At 35.5% G+C, this 14,221-nt stretch overlaps 2 protein-coding genes and 1 long non-coding RNA gene across 3 annotated transcripts; all 3 read right to left on the minus strand.

Annotated features, from left to right (window-relative positions):
• Positions 1-2,012: 2,012 nt before the first annotated feature.
• On the minus strand, positions 2,013-3,774 carry LOC133690369 (berberine bridge enzyme-like 17). Its single transcript, XM_062110672.1, has one exon. The coding sequence runs from the start codon at positions 3,765-3,767 to the stop codon at positions 2,169-2,171; it is 1,599 nt and encodes a 532-aa protein (XP_061966656.1). The 5' UTR covers positions 3,768-3,774; the 3' UTR covers positions 2,013-2,168.
• Positions 3,775-6,029: 2,255 nt separating this feature from the next.
• Positions 6,030-9,433, minus strand: LOC133670861 (coatomer subunit epsilon-1-like). The gene is made up of 7 exons (XM_062091455.1): positions 9,017-9,433; positions 8,829-8,917; positions 7,820-7,975; positions 7,578-7,594; positions 7,375-7,481; positions 7,121-7,200; positions 6,030-6,309 (listed from the first exon to the last, which is right to left on the minus strand). Exons 1-7 carry the CDS (start codon positions 9,179-9,181, stop codon positions 6,216-6,218), a joined length of 708 nt encoding a protein of 235 aa, XP_061947439.1. The 5' UTR covers positions 9,182-9,433; the 3' UTR covers positions 6,030-6,215.
• Positions 6,682-7,114, minus strand: LOC133685095 (uncharacterized). Its single transcript, XR_009838566.1, has 2 exons — positions 6,947-7,114; positions 6,682-6,851 (listed from the first exon to the last, which is right to left on the minus strand). It is a non-coding gene; the product is annotated as an uncharacterized LOC133685095 (long non-coding RNA).
• Positions 9,434-14,221: the final 4,788 nt, after the last annotated feature.

Raw genomic sequence — 14,221 nt, forward strand, 5'->3', positions numbered from 1 at the left:
ATTATTTTCGGTGATAATATGCCAGCCATTGCTATGACCAAGAATCCTATTTTTCATGCAAGATCAAAACATGTAGAGTTAAGGCATCATTTCATTAGAGAGATGATCCACAAAAAGAAGATCTAACTAGAGTTTATCAACACTTATGATCAACCTGCAGATGTCCTCACCAAAGCTGTTCCAGCTGAGAAGTTTTAGCAATTCAAGGAATTCTTAAAGATTATAAATTAAGAGGGGGTGTTAAATATAATTTGTAACGTTCAATGTCTTTTATTAGCTTTTATGGTTTTTTTTTAAGAGAAAGTGTTTTTACTTCTTCATTAATTACGCTTTGTAGTTTTTTTTACTCATCCTTGTACTATAAAAAGTGAGCAGAACAAAAAAAAAATATATAACTAAGATTGCTGCTGCAGCTCTACCATTTATCCTCTCAATTCCTCCTTCTTTGTTTCCGCTTTTATTTCCAACATGATAAAGGGTATTCGACGAGCTCACAGGAGCCTATAAATCTGCTAAAAGAAGCTGAACCTGCTTGATGACAAATTCCACTACTTTTGTCTCTACGAGAGAGAGTCTTATTAAAATCCTCTGGTACTATCCAGGGAACCTCAAAAGCACTTTTAAGAAGACAAAGATCATCCCATATCTGTTGTCTATCCTGTAAATTACAAGGAGCATATATGCCAATAACATAACAGTGAAAATCACTGCCGCATGTTTTTGCCATACAGACCTATCCAACTGTAGCCATATTCACTATTAGAAACTTCAAATTTAGAGTTATTCCACATAGCAAGCAGACCACCTTCCAAACCCTAAGCATCATTGCTAAACCATCTCACATGACTATCATTCCATAACCCTAAGCACCATTGCTAAACTATCTTCCCATGTGCTTGCTGCAACATACAGCCCAAAAACCTTTAAGCTTCTCTTTAAATAGCGGCTGATCAACCTAACAATTATGAAATTGAAATGGTTTACACCCCCAATATTTCTTGTGTATCCCTAAGAGCATTTGAAAGTGGTCCGACAATCCCCTAGGGCAACAAAATAGTGCCAAGTATGGTGCAATGTTTCATTAAAATCCCCTAGGATGAACAGAAGAACTCCAAAAGATGTTTCTAAAGTAATAATCTCCTCCCACAATATACGCCTCTCACTAACTAAACTCCCTGCATAAACACCTATAACTACACAGGAAAAATTCATTTTAACATGGAAGCTAAAAACTGCTATCCATTGTCCACTGTACTCAATAGTTTTAACTTTAAAATTACATTCATTCCACGGTACAATGGCTTGAATGTACATCTTTAGTATGTAATAAAACCCTGATTGAATAGGATCAATAAAGTATCGACTTCTTCTCTTTAGAGGATGTGTGTTGCTGCATCAAGCTTGGTTAATATTATTAGGGAATTTAAGTTAGATTTACAGGTATACCAAAGTTGGATGAAAGAGCAGAATTTACAAGACACAATGGTGAAAGATAAAGGAAAATTATGATGAAACAACTGTTGCTCGAGTTTCTTCATTGATTACTAAAATAAACCTTCCTCCGGCCGGCAGATAAATAACAACGGGTTCTTAAGAACCCCACAACTTTCGTAATCATAGAAGCTGTCATCACACCGACCGGCCGATGAACCTAAAGTATTATGTATGACCTGAGAATGACCATTAGGTGATGAGGAGTATATATGCTGAAGGAAAATAAGTAAAGATCACTCTCTAATCAAGAAGGGCTTGGATTCATCCATCAAGTACTTCTCTAGCTTCATGGATTCAAGCATTAGTACTCTTACAGGAATGAAATGATACTTGATCTCTGAATTCTTAGTTGCACATCTACATCTACATTAATTAGTAATGCAAGATTTTTGCAGTGATCATCGAATTTCCTTGACCATTAACTTTCTCAATCTGATTATAGAAATAAGTTTGGTGCTGGACAAAGAGATTGCGATCACAGGCACGCCATGGAGACAATTGGGAAAATGATAATCGGATTAAAGAAATCGGTGTAATACAGTTTTATTAGGGGAACAAATACATCAGTCAACAGATTGTGCACAAACATAAACCACACAGTGCACATTATTAAACAATCTTTAAACAATATATACTACTTGTATAGACATCCTCCTGTTTTCTTCGGACTTTTTCTATATCCAACGTGGTGGAATGCTTTGTTCATGCTTGAAGAAATTATCTGGATCTACCTTCCCCTTGATTTTCACCAATCTTAGAAAGTTACCCTTGAAGTACTTGAGGCCATAAACTTTAGCTCTCTCGAAGTCGGTCTGATTGCTCGGATTGCTACCGATATCAAGATCTCTATAGTTTTGGAATGCTTCCCTTGGGTAACTGGTGACGTATGGAGCCATCGCATCATGCATTTCTCTTATCAAACTTATATAGCGCTCAGTGACCTCAGTCCCTTCTTCATCCCAGTTTATGGAGTACTGGAGTTTGAATAGGTATCCGGCTCTGTGAGGGAATGGAGTTGCGGTATCTGGAATCTCACTCATTCTTCCTCCGTAAGGATTCCATTGCATCCACATTGGGTCGGCCTTGATCATCATTTTCCATATGCGTTCCAAAGCTTCCTTTGGAACAATTTGGTTCACGTAATCAGATTTGTTCTTGTAAAAGCTTTGCGCTCCTTGAGGCCTATTGAGTAAAACATCGATGGATGTACCAATCGGCAAATCAAACCAGAAAAGTGTTGACTCTATCCATCTCATTTCAATACAGTCTTTTTGCTGCAAACCTAATTTAGGGAAGCTCTTGTTCATCATGGAAAGAAGGGCCTCACTTTGTCCTAGAAAGAGGGCATAGAAAGAGATGCTGATTGTCTTAGTACCCTCTTGGCTTCCATTGGCAACTTGTGGCATTGCTCGGATGAAAAGGTCTTTGTCTAGCTCAGTAGAAACTTGTTGCCACTGATAGAAAATATCAGTTGCACCTTCCTCCAAGGTCCTATCAACCTTGAAAACAGTCACTTTCTCCGGAACTCGAACCAGATTCATCTTCCAAGAAAGAACCACTGCAAAGCTTGCTCCACCACCTCCTCGGATGGCCCAAAACAGATCTTCCCCCATTGTCTCCCGATCGAGGATATTACCATTGACATCTACTACTTTCGCGTCAATTATATTATCGACGGAAAGACCATATTTCCTCATCAGAGTCCCGTACCCTCCTCCGCTAATATGACCACCTGCACCAACAGTAGGGCAAACACCAGCTGGAAAGGCATGCACATTACTATTGTTCGCAATGTTGTAGTAAATTTCACCAAGAGTTGCCCCAGCTTGAACCCATGCCGTTTCGTTGGCGATATCTACGTCGATGGATCGGAGGTTGAACATGTCGAGGATGACGAATGGGACCTCGGATACGTAAGAAAGACCTTCGTAATCATGTCCACCGCTCCGGATTCTAACCTGCAACCCACTAGCCTTTGCACAAATGACTGTTGCTTGGACATGGGATTCATGCAGGGCCGTAACGATGGCAATTGGTTTCGGTGTTGTTGGGGTCAAAAATCTTTTGTTGTTGATATATGTCTGCAGAACAGACTCGAAAGAGGAATTCGCAGTTGTATAGATGGCTTCGGAGATGGGGTAAGAGGGAAGACTATTGTTAGGAAGGCATTGTAGAAATTTTTCAAGACTTGAATCAGAAGTTGCCAATGATACTGACAAAAGAAGAGCTGAAAATACTGAGAGAATTATAGACATTGAAACCTTCATTTTCATGCAACGTTTCAGAGCTAGGCGTTGCTATACCTCGAATTCATGGCTGTATTTATAGATGAAATGGGAGAGAGATAAGTTATGTTTCTTTTGGGGCAAGTAATCCAAACCATATTCTATCAATGTTAATCAAAGCATGCATGCTTTTCCCATTCCAAATTGTACAATCTTATCGAAGCTAGACTCGTCACTCCTTGAAAATTATGTATATCTAGCAAAAATGTCAAAAACTAGAAAAACATGGCGAATATAAACACGTATAGTTTGAGTAATGTATGACTATTCATAATGTGCTCTTAGAACCCGTTTATTTACGTTTTTTGTACATTTCAAATTGTTGTTCAAATGAAAAGCAGTTAAAATCAAGTTTTTGATTTCGAACCACAGTTTAAAATCCAAAAACAAAAGAGTAGACAAACACATTCTTAGCAATTCTATCATGCATGATATCTTAATGGACTTGCAGCTTTTTTTTTTAAGGCATGCATGAGTGGCATACTTATCGATAGTACAATGCAAATTTCATATGGTTAGGTTGCTATAGTTTGATTATTTTATTTGTATGATGTCAATTTCTTTTTTATTTTCTACTAGAATTCCATTGATTTAATGGGATTCTGGATTCATCAATAAAACTTATTGGATTATTAAAAAATAAAAAAAAACTTTCTGTGGTTAGGCGGCTTGTTTGATTCACAAGAAGCTTCTTGCAAGGATTGGCTATTGTAATAACAATTCAAGTGTGTAAATCAAAAACCGCGTGCCAGCTTAATCTATACATGAATAGTTCATGGGAAAACCCTAGCTAGATTAGTCCCACATGATATATATACTATTTCTTGATCGAGTCATCTAACTATCAATTTTATAAATTAGGCCCTCTATCTATGCACATTTTCACAATCCAACTCCGATTTTTATTTTTTTCTAACTGACCCTGATTTTTCCAAGTCTTAGATGTGAAAATATCCAATTTTCCCTCCATTCAGCATGAGCATGAACATGCGTAGTTACTTGGTCCCAACTTATCTTTAATTACAAGCTATGGTTTGGTATGCTCTTACCTAAGATTTGGAGAAATTATGTTCAGTAAGAGAAGATATGCATGTTTATCTCCATTTCCAATTATTTTAACAAAAAAGATCTGATTGAGGAAAGGTATATGGATGGGGAACCATATGGATAAAATTCTGATGTTGGGGATTAAAACGAGAAGCTCAACATATTTGCAGGACTAATATGAGGTGTGCCTACAGTATGAATTTTTTTGTTGACTTAGAATATTATTTTACACAATCCATTTTTCAAATGTGTACACCTTGGATCATAGTCCATAATATGCTACTTCTGAAGAACAGTCTGAATAACAGGTTCCGGTTCCAGCTTTGATAACATTGTCTTGGTCAATAGAGAAGAATTGTGGGGAAAAAATTGATGGCTTGATTTTTTTTGTTCTGGAGTTATGTATGTTCGTTTACTTTTAGGCTGCTAGTTTGATTGACATGAAACTTCCTGCTTCCTGCAGGAAATTTCCATAATCAAATGGATTGGTTTTGACTATTTGCATTAACAATATAAACCATGTTCGTTGGTGCTTGCTTTAGAGACATGTTATTAACAGTGTGAATGACATATGGCATTATCACATCAGGGCCCAAGTTGTTATTTATCTCATGGTTTTCATATCTAGTCCCGTGTCCGGTCTGGTTTGAGTTTTGAGTTTTAACTGGTTATCGGGTCAATTTTTTTTTTAAAATCAAAACAATATCATTTTAGTTTAAAAAAAAATTAACAAATTACAACTGGATTTTTGACCAGATCTTGTCAGGTCAACCAAGTAACCGGGTCAACCAGATCACACCGGGTTTTTCCTTCCCTTATTTTTTTCTTCAACCTGGCCCGATTCCAGCCCTAGATCGACCAGCCAGGCCGGACCGGGTTTCAAAACTATAGTTTCTCTTTCAATCCAATCTATTCTTAAACTTTCAAGTTTTATTTTTTTCATTTCTATACTATAAAAATAAAAACACTAAAACAAAGTTATTTTAAACAATATTAAAAATATTTTTAGAGTTAATTAAATTTAACCAGGTTAATTAAGTTAAAGATTGACTTAATTGACCAATCAAATTTGACTGCATTCCTATACATGTTAAAATACAAACACAGCTCGTGTTAGTTTTGATCACATAATGAACCCAGGCCAAGTTTGATAACTATCATCTAACCTAAAAAAAAAAAAAGGAAAAAAAAAAAAAGGAGACGTTCAACAAGACATGGGAAATGCCACTAATTAGATCTGAGCTCTACATCAAAAAAAATACTCCAGTTCGGTTCGGTTTTATATTTCCTAGCTTATAGAGGGGTTTTGCGGAATCCCCTAAAAACAATTGCGACAAAAGTGAAGCAATAGGATTCACCTTGTTAACTAAAACCAAAACCAACAAAACATCAAGCAACTGATTGAACTGCTCTTCTGAAATTGTTTTCGGCAGATGATGCACGTTTAACAAGCATATGATCTGGATGTGAAAGCTTCAGCTGGCTGCAGAACATGAGGTAATCATTCATTAATATGATTTTAGATGAGAATCTTGAGATGAAACTTGGAGAGATCAAACAGACGAAGAAACTTTGATCTACTCAAACAGTTGGTACATAAACCATGTTAAAGCTAGAATTTTCAAGCCAGGATAAAAGAGAATTTTATTATGCTTTGGAGAAAGATGAAATCCAATTTATACAGAGATAAAACATTTTGTATTTCTCCCTTCAATATCAACAATCATAAATTTGGTCGTCGAAAGTATGAAAATGGTTCCAAAGGGTGCAAAAGTTTTTAGTGTAAGCACTGGGTAATTAATTTTGAAAAAAATGCAACCTTGATGATATATATGTAAGGCTCACTTCTTGAAGCTGAATCAAAAGGCAATGGGTCTCTATACCTCTTTACTTCATCATGGAGAAAAGACAAGCATCATTGAAATAAACACACATAGCATGCCCAGTGTTGCGCGAACAGTTAATTGAAAGCAGCATTAAAACAGCTTTGATTCTGAATTTCAGTTTTAAGCACCCCCTCTCTCCCTAAGTTATCACAAGTCACAACAAAGGTAAGCTCAACTTTTTTTTGTGTTCTTTTTTTTACTCCAAAGTTTCTAACTCCATTGGCTCGTGCTGACCTTACAAAAGTACTAGTATGTTGACAAACCTTCTGGCTGGCCGTATTTCCTACTCATTAATTCTTTGTTTGGCCAAAGAATTTAGGACAGTGATTTACCTCATAAAAGAATTCATTGTAAGCACACACAAGGTATACAATAATGTTAAAATTGAGCATGAAAAAGAGAGTTAACCTGAGATAACGTGAAGAAGATTTGCCAATGTGAAGACTGCATACAACGAAGTTGGCTAGAGTCTCTGGATCCTTTGCATCCTGTCATGGGTACCAAGGTAGACCCCAGTCAATTACAGGAATTACAAACTCCAGTCGTGTATTAGTATACCATTTAATAAACAGAAAGTATTTGTCAGTGTTACAGACAAACTGAACATGGAGTTGCCAGTCATGATCTCGGCAGAAGTTAAAGGGATCATATTTCAAACTCACCTTGTTTTGGGCCTCGAGCAACAATGTTTCAGCTTCATCAAAATTACCCATGTGAATGCAACAAACAGCTTTCCCATTCTCTTTTGAAACCTTGGTTACAAAAAAAGCTATAATTTATAACTTTTTTTAAACCTACTTCTTCAAACCATATATAACTACAAAAGCTACCACAGTGCCAAACACACCCAGTCACAAAGATTTACTCAGAACATAACAGTTCCTAAAATTCATGTTATGCTCCTCAAGTACATTCCATGAAAGTTTACTTGTCTGAGAAAGTGAAAATTCCCATCATTTTGGTCCTTATTATTTTTCATTCAATTCAAACATGAAACAAATAAGTGACTTTTACAAAATCATGAAATTAACTACAACCTTAAATGCGTGTGTAGATAAGCCAAAATTACATAATATGCTTCAAAAATTTAGATTAAATTGAACTCACAGTTCCATAGTGCCTCCAGCATTAGTGTGTTTCAGAGCCTCATTGTAATCCTCCTCCTGCATTAATATGATTCCAGCAATCAACCTCAAGATAGAATTATTTGCAATAGCTGAATCAGCCAACCACTCTTTTAAGCTTGAAATTGTGGATTCCTGTCTAATTTACAAGCAATCACTTGGTGAGACTTTACATATTCTTGAGCTTTATTTCTTTTAATTTAGGTTACATGCAATCAAAAAACCAAGTCATTAAAATGCAGCTTCTTTTTTCTAATTTGTAGACATGCAAACAAGCACACAAAAATCAACATATAAGAATATACATTGTACTAACATGAGTGTAAGATCCAGACTGCAATTGGCATGGAAAATTTTGATTAACCAAGAATACACAGACCATTAAAACACAGCCCCCCCTCTAATTTCTACATGTGCAATCAAAGTAAGCATACACAAACACACTAATACACAAGAATCAACATATAAGAACATCCATTGTAATAACACGAGTGTGAGAATCACGTTGCTTGTGGCAGGGAAATTTTATTTGTTTCTTCCATTCTTTCAAACGTGCAGGTCTAAGGACTTGAAGAGCATTAACTCTTGAATTACTAGCACGTATTCAGATTCTTATCGAATCACTAGAAACTTAACCTGGATCCCATTTTACACACACTAATTAGCAACTCTCATATTAAACTCGACTAACAACTGGAACCAAACTAAGAAAAACAAATAAAACCATGATCGTTTGATCCAAACCCGATTCGCTAGAACTCAAAAAACACATCAAACTCTTACTCAAACCCAATTCCCATCTAAACCACTCACAATTTCCTAAAAACATAGGTGCAATAAAAAACAGAACCTTTTCCTTAACCAAAATCAACCAAATCAAAAGAGATCTCATTCACCAGTAAACAAAAAAATAAATCAATAATGCAAGAATCCTAACAAATCACAAAATTAAGCAACTCAATTAAAGAACAACGGATCCAAAAAAATGGGACCTTGCTTTCAGGCTAGAGAGATTCAAAGCGAGCAATTTCACAGCTTGAAGTGGAGTAGCAGCGGAATCATCAATCTCATGAATCACAAGCTGCCAAACACAAAAAAGTTCTTAACTTTCCTCAACAAAATAAAAAACTCAGATCGAAAATCCAAAAACAAAAACCAAAAAGATAACAGAATTTCCAACCTGGTAGCTGCCAAGGGCAATGTAAGAACGATAAACAAGGCAGTCACGCTCCACAGAGTCATCATGGGAAAAAATGGGAAGGTCGCTGGTGTTGATGGCAGCTTGATAGGCTCCTAAGTAGAAGTTGTTACGCAAACTGAACAGATGATCTGGTGTTGCTGCCATTTCTTCTTCCTTCTTTCGATTTCTAGCAGTAATTGATTTGTGATTTCTGGTATACTAAGAGAGCATAAATCAAATTTATGGGGTCTTATGTTTGTTTCGTGGGCTTGGGTTGATACAATTGTAGTGGGCCAATGAGAGCCCTAATTGGGCAAGACGAATGGTTTTTGCATTAAGATATTTGGAATTGGGCCATAATATTTGGGAATTTTAAGATGGATATTTAAGGTAAAGTAAAGAATAGAGAATGGATTGATTTCATCTAATATAGCACCCACTTATGTTAAATATGTGTTTTGTATTGTCGTAACTATTATGGTTGTGGTTTGAAAAATATAGTTTCATAAAAAATATTTTTAGTTAAGGTTGATTTGAAAAAAATATATATTTAGTTAAAACTGTAGTTGAAATTGAAGTTGAACAAAAAATTATATAATATGTTTGGTTAAAAATTGTGGTTCAATTTGATGTTATAGTATAATCACTTAAAATGACTTAATTTATAATATTAATTTCCAATTATATAAAAAGTAATTTTACAACCAATAAAATATTGCAAAGAGATCTAAACATATTAGAACAATATTTTATAATTGTATCATTAAACAATATTTTATCATCACGAACGTAATTCATTCGTGGAGGCTTGTGGTGTCCTTGGATTTGTGAATGTGGAGTCACATCAGTTAGAAAATCATCGGGCACAAAATCAAGAAGACGATTGAACTCTGTCGCACCCAACATCGCGGCGGCCCACAAATAAATTCTCGATTGTGGAAAAAGAACAGATTTCTGGCATCTAGTTCTTTTAGGGAAAATGTCTTGTCTAAGGAGTCGCCACCTAGTATTACGGTCACTAGGAACCCTAACTGGTCATCAGAGATTCTATGGCTCGGGATTGGTTACGTAAAAGGAAAGATATTATCATCTCTTAAACGTTCTGCCTGAGGCAGACTGCATTGTTGGTTTTGTCTTAAATTGCTAAATGTTTATTAGTTTATGCTATGATAATTTGCTTATAATATTCCTGACTCTGGCGTCAGTGAATATTCACAAAAAATTATTTTTTACGCATGCACATATTTTTTTTATTTTCTAGCTAAATAAAATACAATGAATAAAAATAATATAAATTTAAACCAGTATTTTTATTCCTGACTCTGGCGTCAGTGAATAAACCAATAAATTTATATTACTTTTATTTATGCATACACATTTTTTTATTTTTTTCTACCTTTTTTACTTTTCTGTTTTTTTTTATTTTTATTTTTTATTATTTTGGGCTGGTCCAACTCAGCCCACATGGGCTGGGCTGGGCTGGACCCAGCCAGCCCGGCCTGGTCACTGGCCCAAGCCAGTGACCCGGTTGGGCAAAGGCACGCACCACGCGTGCGTGCAAAAGTTAATTAAATCCAAGCTGCACAGTAACTTTACAATGAAAAATGGAAGAGAAAGGAACGAAAACAAACTTACCTGATCTGCAGACGTTGTTGGAGGCGATGAAGACGATGAGGATGTTGATGTTGGTCTCTGTGTCTCCTGCTTGCGTTTTCCCTTTGCTTCCCCTGTCTTTCTGTTTTAGACTTTTTCCTTTGCTTTTAACTCTGCTCGTCGCCCCGGTTATTGAGATGGAAGGGACGAAGACGATGATGAAATGTTGGTTCTTTCTTGTGTATTTATTTCCTGGGCTTCTCTCTCTCTCTAATGGTTTTCTTTTTTCGTGTTTTCTCCTCTGGTTCTTTTGCTCGTCTGTCCTCTGTTTCCTCGGTTTTTTCCAGTTTTCTTTCTGATGGTTTGGAGTGTGTAGCTGGAGACGAATAATTAGGCTGACCAACGCTTGCAGTTTCCCTGCACTTCACTTGCGTTTTGAGAACAAAGGCAAAGCAGGCCTGCTGTCCTTTTGCTCTCTCCCTATTTCTCTGTTTTTAGGTCCCCTCTCTGTTTTCGCTCCTGCTCTCCATTGGCCCCTCGGTTCTGCCCTTTCTTCCTCTGCTTTTTTTTTAGTTCGGCTCTGCCTGGCTTTTTCGTGTCCGGGCTTAGCTTCCCCTCTCCCTTGGTTTTTTTCCGTCTGGGATTTTTAGCCTCTGGGTCTTTTTTTTGTCTTCCTCCTCCCCCCCGCGCTCTCTCATCTTCTCTGGCTTTATAGCCAGAGAATGCCAAGCACCTCTACAATTGAAACGGCTTCAAAGCCATTACTGCAGAAACCGTTCCTGTGGAAGGCGACGAAGAAGGCGACGACTGATTTCTAGAAACGGTGCCGTTTGTGTGATGGGAATGGCCATTTGCAATCCAGTCACTGAAGTTCTGAAATCGTGTGATCAAGCCCCTGGATAAATTGTAATTGGACCCCTGTATTTCGGTGTTTTTTACAAACTAATCCTTGGACTTTAATCTGTTGCAATCGTGCCCCCAATTAACCCCAAACTTTGCTATTTCTTCAATTAAGCCCTTGATTGAATTAATTAAATTAATTCCAAGCTTAATTAAGTCTCAAAACTTATCAATTCTCCAATTAAAACCTTAATTGGATTAATTAAATTAATTCCAAGCTTAATTAAGTCTCAAAACTTATCCATTCTTCAATTAAACCCTTGACTTGATTAATTAAATTAATTCCAAGCTTAATTAGATTAATTCCAAAGTTTAATTAAACCCCAAAAACTTCCAATCATGTTGCCCTTAACCCAAATTTTAATTCATTCTTCATTTATTTTATTTTTACTTGTTTTTTCATCATTTTTTTAGTAAATAAAATAATTAAAATAAAAATGTCAAAAATTGAGTTATGACAAACTCCATAAATGCCACATCTTACATTGAAGTTCTTCTAATGTAATTATGAATTGCCATGGATGCGACAACAATTTGAACTTGTGCCTTGTAATTACAAGATGACATATTCTGTAGGATTCACTAACTTTTTTTTCCAAACTCCAAATGTATGTTCTATCACACAACGTAATGAAGACTGCACACGGTTAAAAATTTCTTCACGAGTTTGTGGTTGCCCTCGCCTCCTAAATTCTTGCAAATGATATCTCTGACCTTTATATGGATCTAAAAATCCATATTCATTAGGATATCCCGAATCAACCAAGTAGTATTTCCCTGTAAATACATATAATTTTTTTAAATTGAAAAATGCAAAAAAAATAAAATTAACATTAATCATTATATGTATACACACACATACACATGTTACTACCTTTTGATGGCTTAGGAAATTTTATATGTGGATTGTCAATTGCCTCGAGAAAAATTCGTGTATCGTGTACACTACTTTCCTAACCCGCCCAAACAAATGTGAATTGCATGTCAAAGCTACATGCAGCTATAACATTCTGGGTCAGCACACCTTTTCTTTCGATAAATGAAATTTGGTTTTCTAAAGAAACACATGCACGCACTTGTGTACCATCGATAGCTCCTATAAAATTTTAATATAAGAGACACCAGCAACAAGCATCAATTTGAGTTGACTAAAAAAATAAATTTCGTAAAGTTATTTAATACGAAGCACCATCAATAAATACGATTAATTACATTACCTTGAAATGAGACATATACCTTGGATTGTTCATAATTTCACGCGGTGTCTTTACAAACCCGGGATCTGCAGGTTTTATTAAATCTGTAGCGAGCGAACAAACTGATTTAAGAACTTCATTAAAGTACCTACTAATCTTCTCTCATGAATGTTGAAATCTCTCTTGAACTTCCCTGTTGGAAGCATCTAATGCTATTGTATAAAGAAATATTCCAACTTTTTCAAAAACACACATTTTTCAAGATGCTTTTAACCCATATTGGTTTTCAAGTTGAAAGCAAAGACTTTGAAATGTCGTCGCATCCATTCTAAATATGTTTACATAGCGTGTCCAATATCCATGTAATATTTTGTTCAACCATCGTATTCCAGTGTTGTACGAATCCATACAGGGTTCCTTGTATATATAAGTATTATAATATAATGCGAGGGCACCCACCGTGCATAGAACCAATTTATGACGATCAAACTCCCTTTTTTAAAACAACTCACCTTCTTCATCTGAATCGTCGTTGTCATTGTTGTCATTATTAGAATTGTGATTACCAACTAGTGCGAATCCATATCATGACATACAAATTTTTTATGAATAATTAAAAAGCTTAAGACTTGTTAAAACAAAAACTAATGGATTATAGAGACCGGAATACTGTATTGTAAAATATTATCTTACCCTCAACATCACTTTTATATAACCTGAAATATAGAATCATTAGCATAAAAAATGAATAACATTTAACATAGGTTCATTTCCATCAAAATCAATTAATAATGATCTTGGATTTGTAAATAAGACTAGTAATATTGTTCCATTTCTATAAGTATAATGTAGTTTTGCTGGCCTTGCAATTTGTAGGATGATATATTTGTTTACGTAACAGTCCTTTTATTAGCTTTTAAGTAATTTTTTTTTCAAAAATGCCTTTTATCTCTAATCATAATTTCCAATTCCACCTGCCGAAAACAAACTAAAAAAATAGTATTTGCAGAGATCAAAATGGGAATTTAAGAAAGAATTAGCAATTAACATTAGGCAGCTGAGATTTTCAAAAAAGAAAAATTAACTCTCAAAATCATCATCAACAGGGAGTAAACTATACTATACTCAACCATATGGTGAAAGGAAAAAAAAAGAAAAATCCAAAGACTTTCCTTTAGCATTTCATTGTTGATAGTCCTATTATGGTCTCTATCATAAAGGCTACGAATTTCTACCCCTTCACTCTCCCAATGAACTCCATAAACATAAGCCTTGTTCCTATTGTTGACTGCCTATCAACTTTGTTGCCCTTTTCGTTTTCAATTATGCAAATGAATAGACATTTACAAACCTAAGAATGTATTTTGTTTATAATGAATTTCATAACATTCAAAGTAATCGGCTGTAACTAATAATAAATTAAATGCAACTTACATATTACAGCTATAGAAATACTAGCAATGAGCAATACGACCCGTTAAAAACCACCACACCTGATTCAGGTACTATAACATTC

This window comes from Populus nigra, chromosome 1 (genome assembly GCF_951802175.1).
Source record: "Populus nigra chromosome 1, ddPopNigr1.1, whole genome shotgun sequence".
Classification (NCBI taxonomy): domain Eukaryota; kingdom Viridiplantae; phylum Streptophyta; class Magnoliopsida; order Malpighiales; family Salicaceae; genus Populus; species Populus nigra.

Bases quoted from the DNA above. Each gene is read 5' to 3' on its own strand.
- LOC133670861 (XM_062091455.1), bottom strand. From the start codon at position 9,181: ATGGCAGCAACACCAGATCATCTGTTCAGTTTGCGTAACAACTTCTAC. The intron at 7,976-8,828 runs GTCCCATTTTTT...CTTGTAAATTAG, and splicing joins CTCTCTAGCCTGAAAGCAAG to ACAGGAATCCACAATTTCAA. The intron at 7,201-7,374 runs GTGAGTTTGAAA...TACCCATGACAG, and splicing joins TGCTCGAGGCCCAAAACAAG to GATGCAAAGGATCCAGAGAC.
- LOC133690369 (XM_062110672.1), bottom strand. From the start codon at position 3,767: ATGAAAATGAAGGTTTCAATGTCTATAATTCTCTCAGTATTTTCAGCT.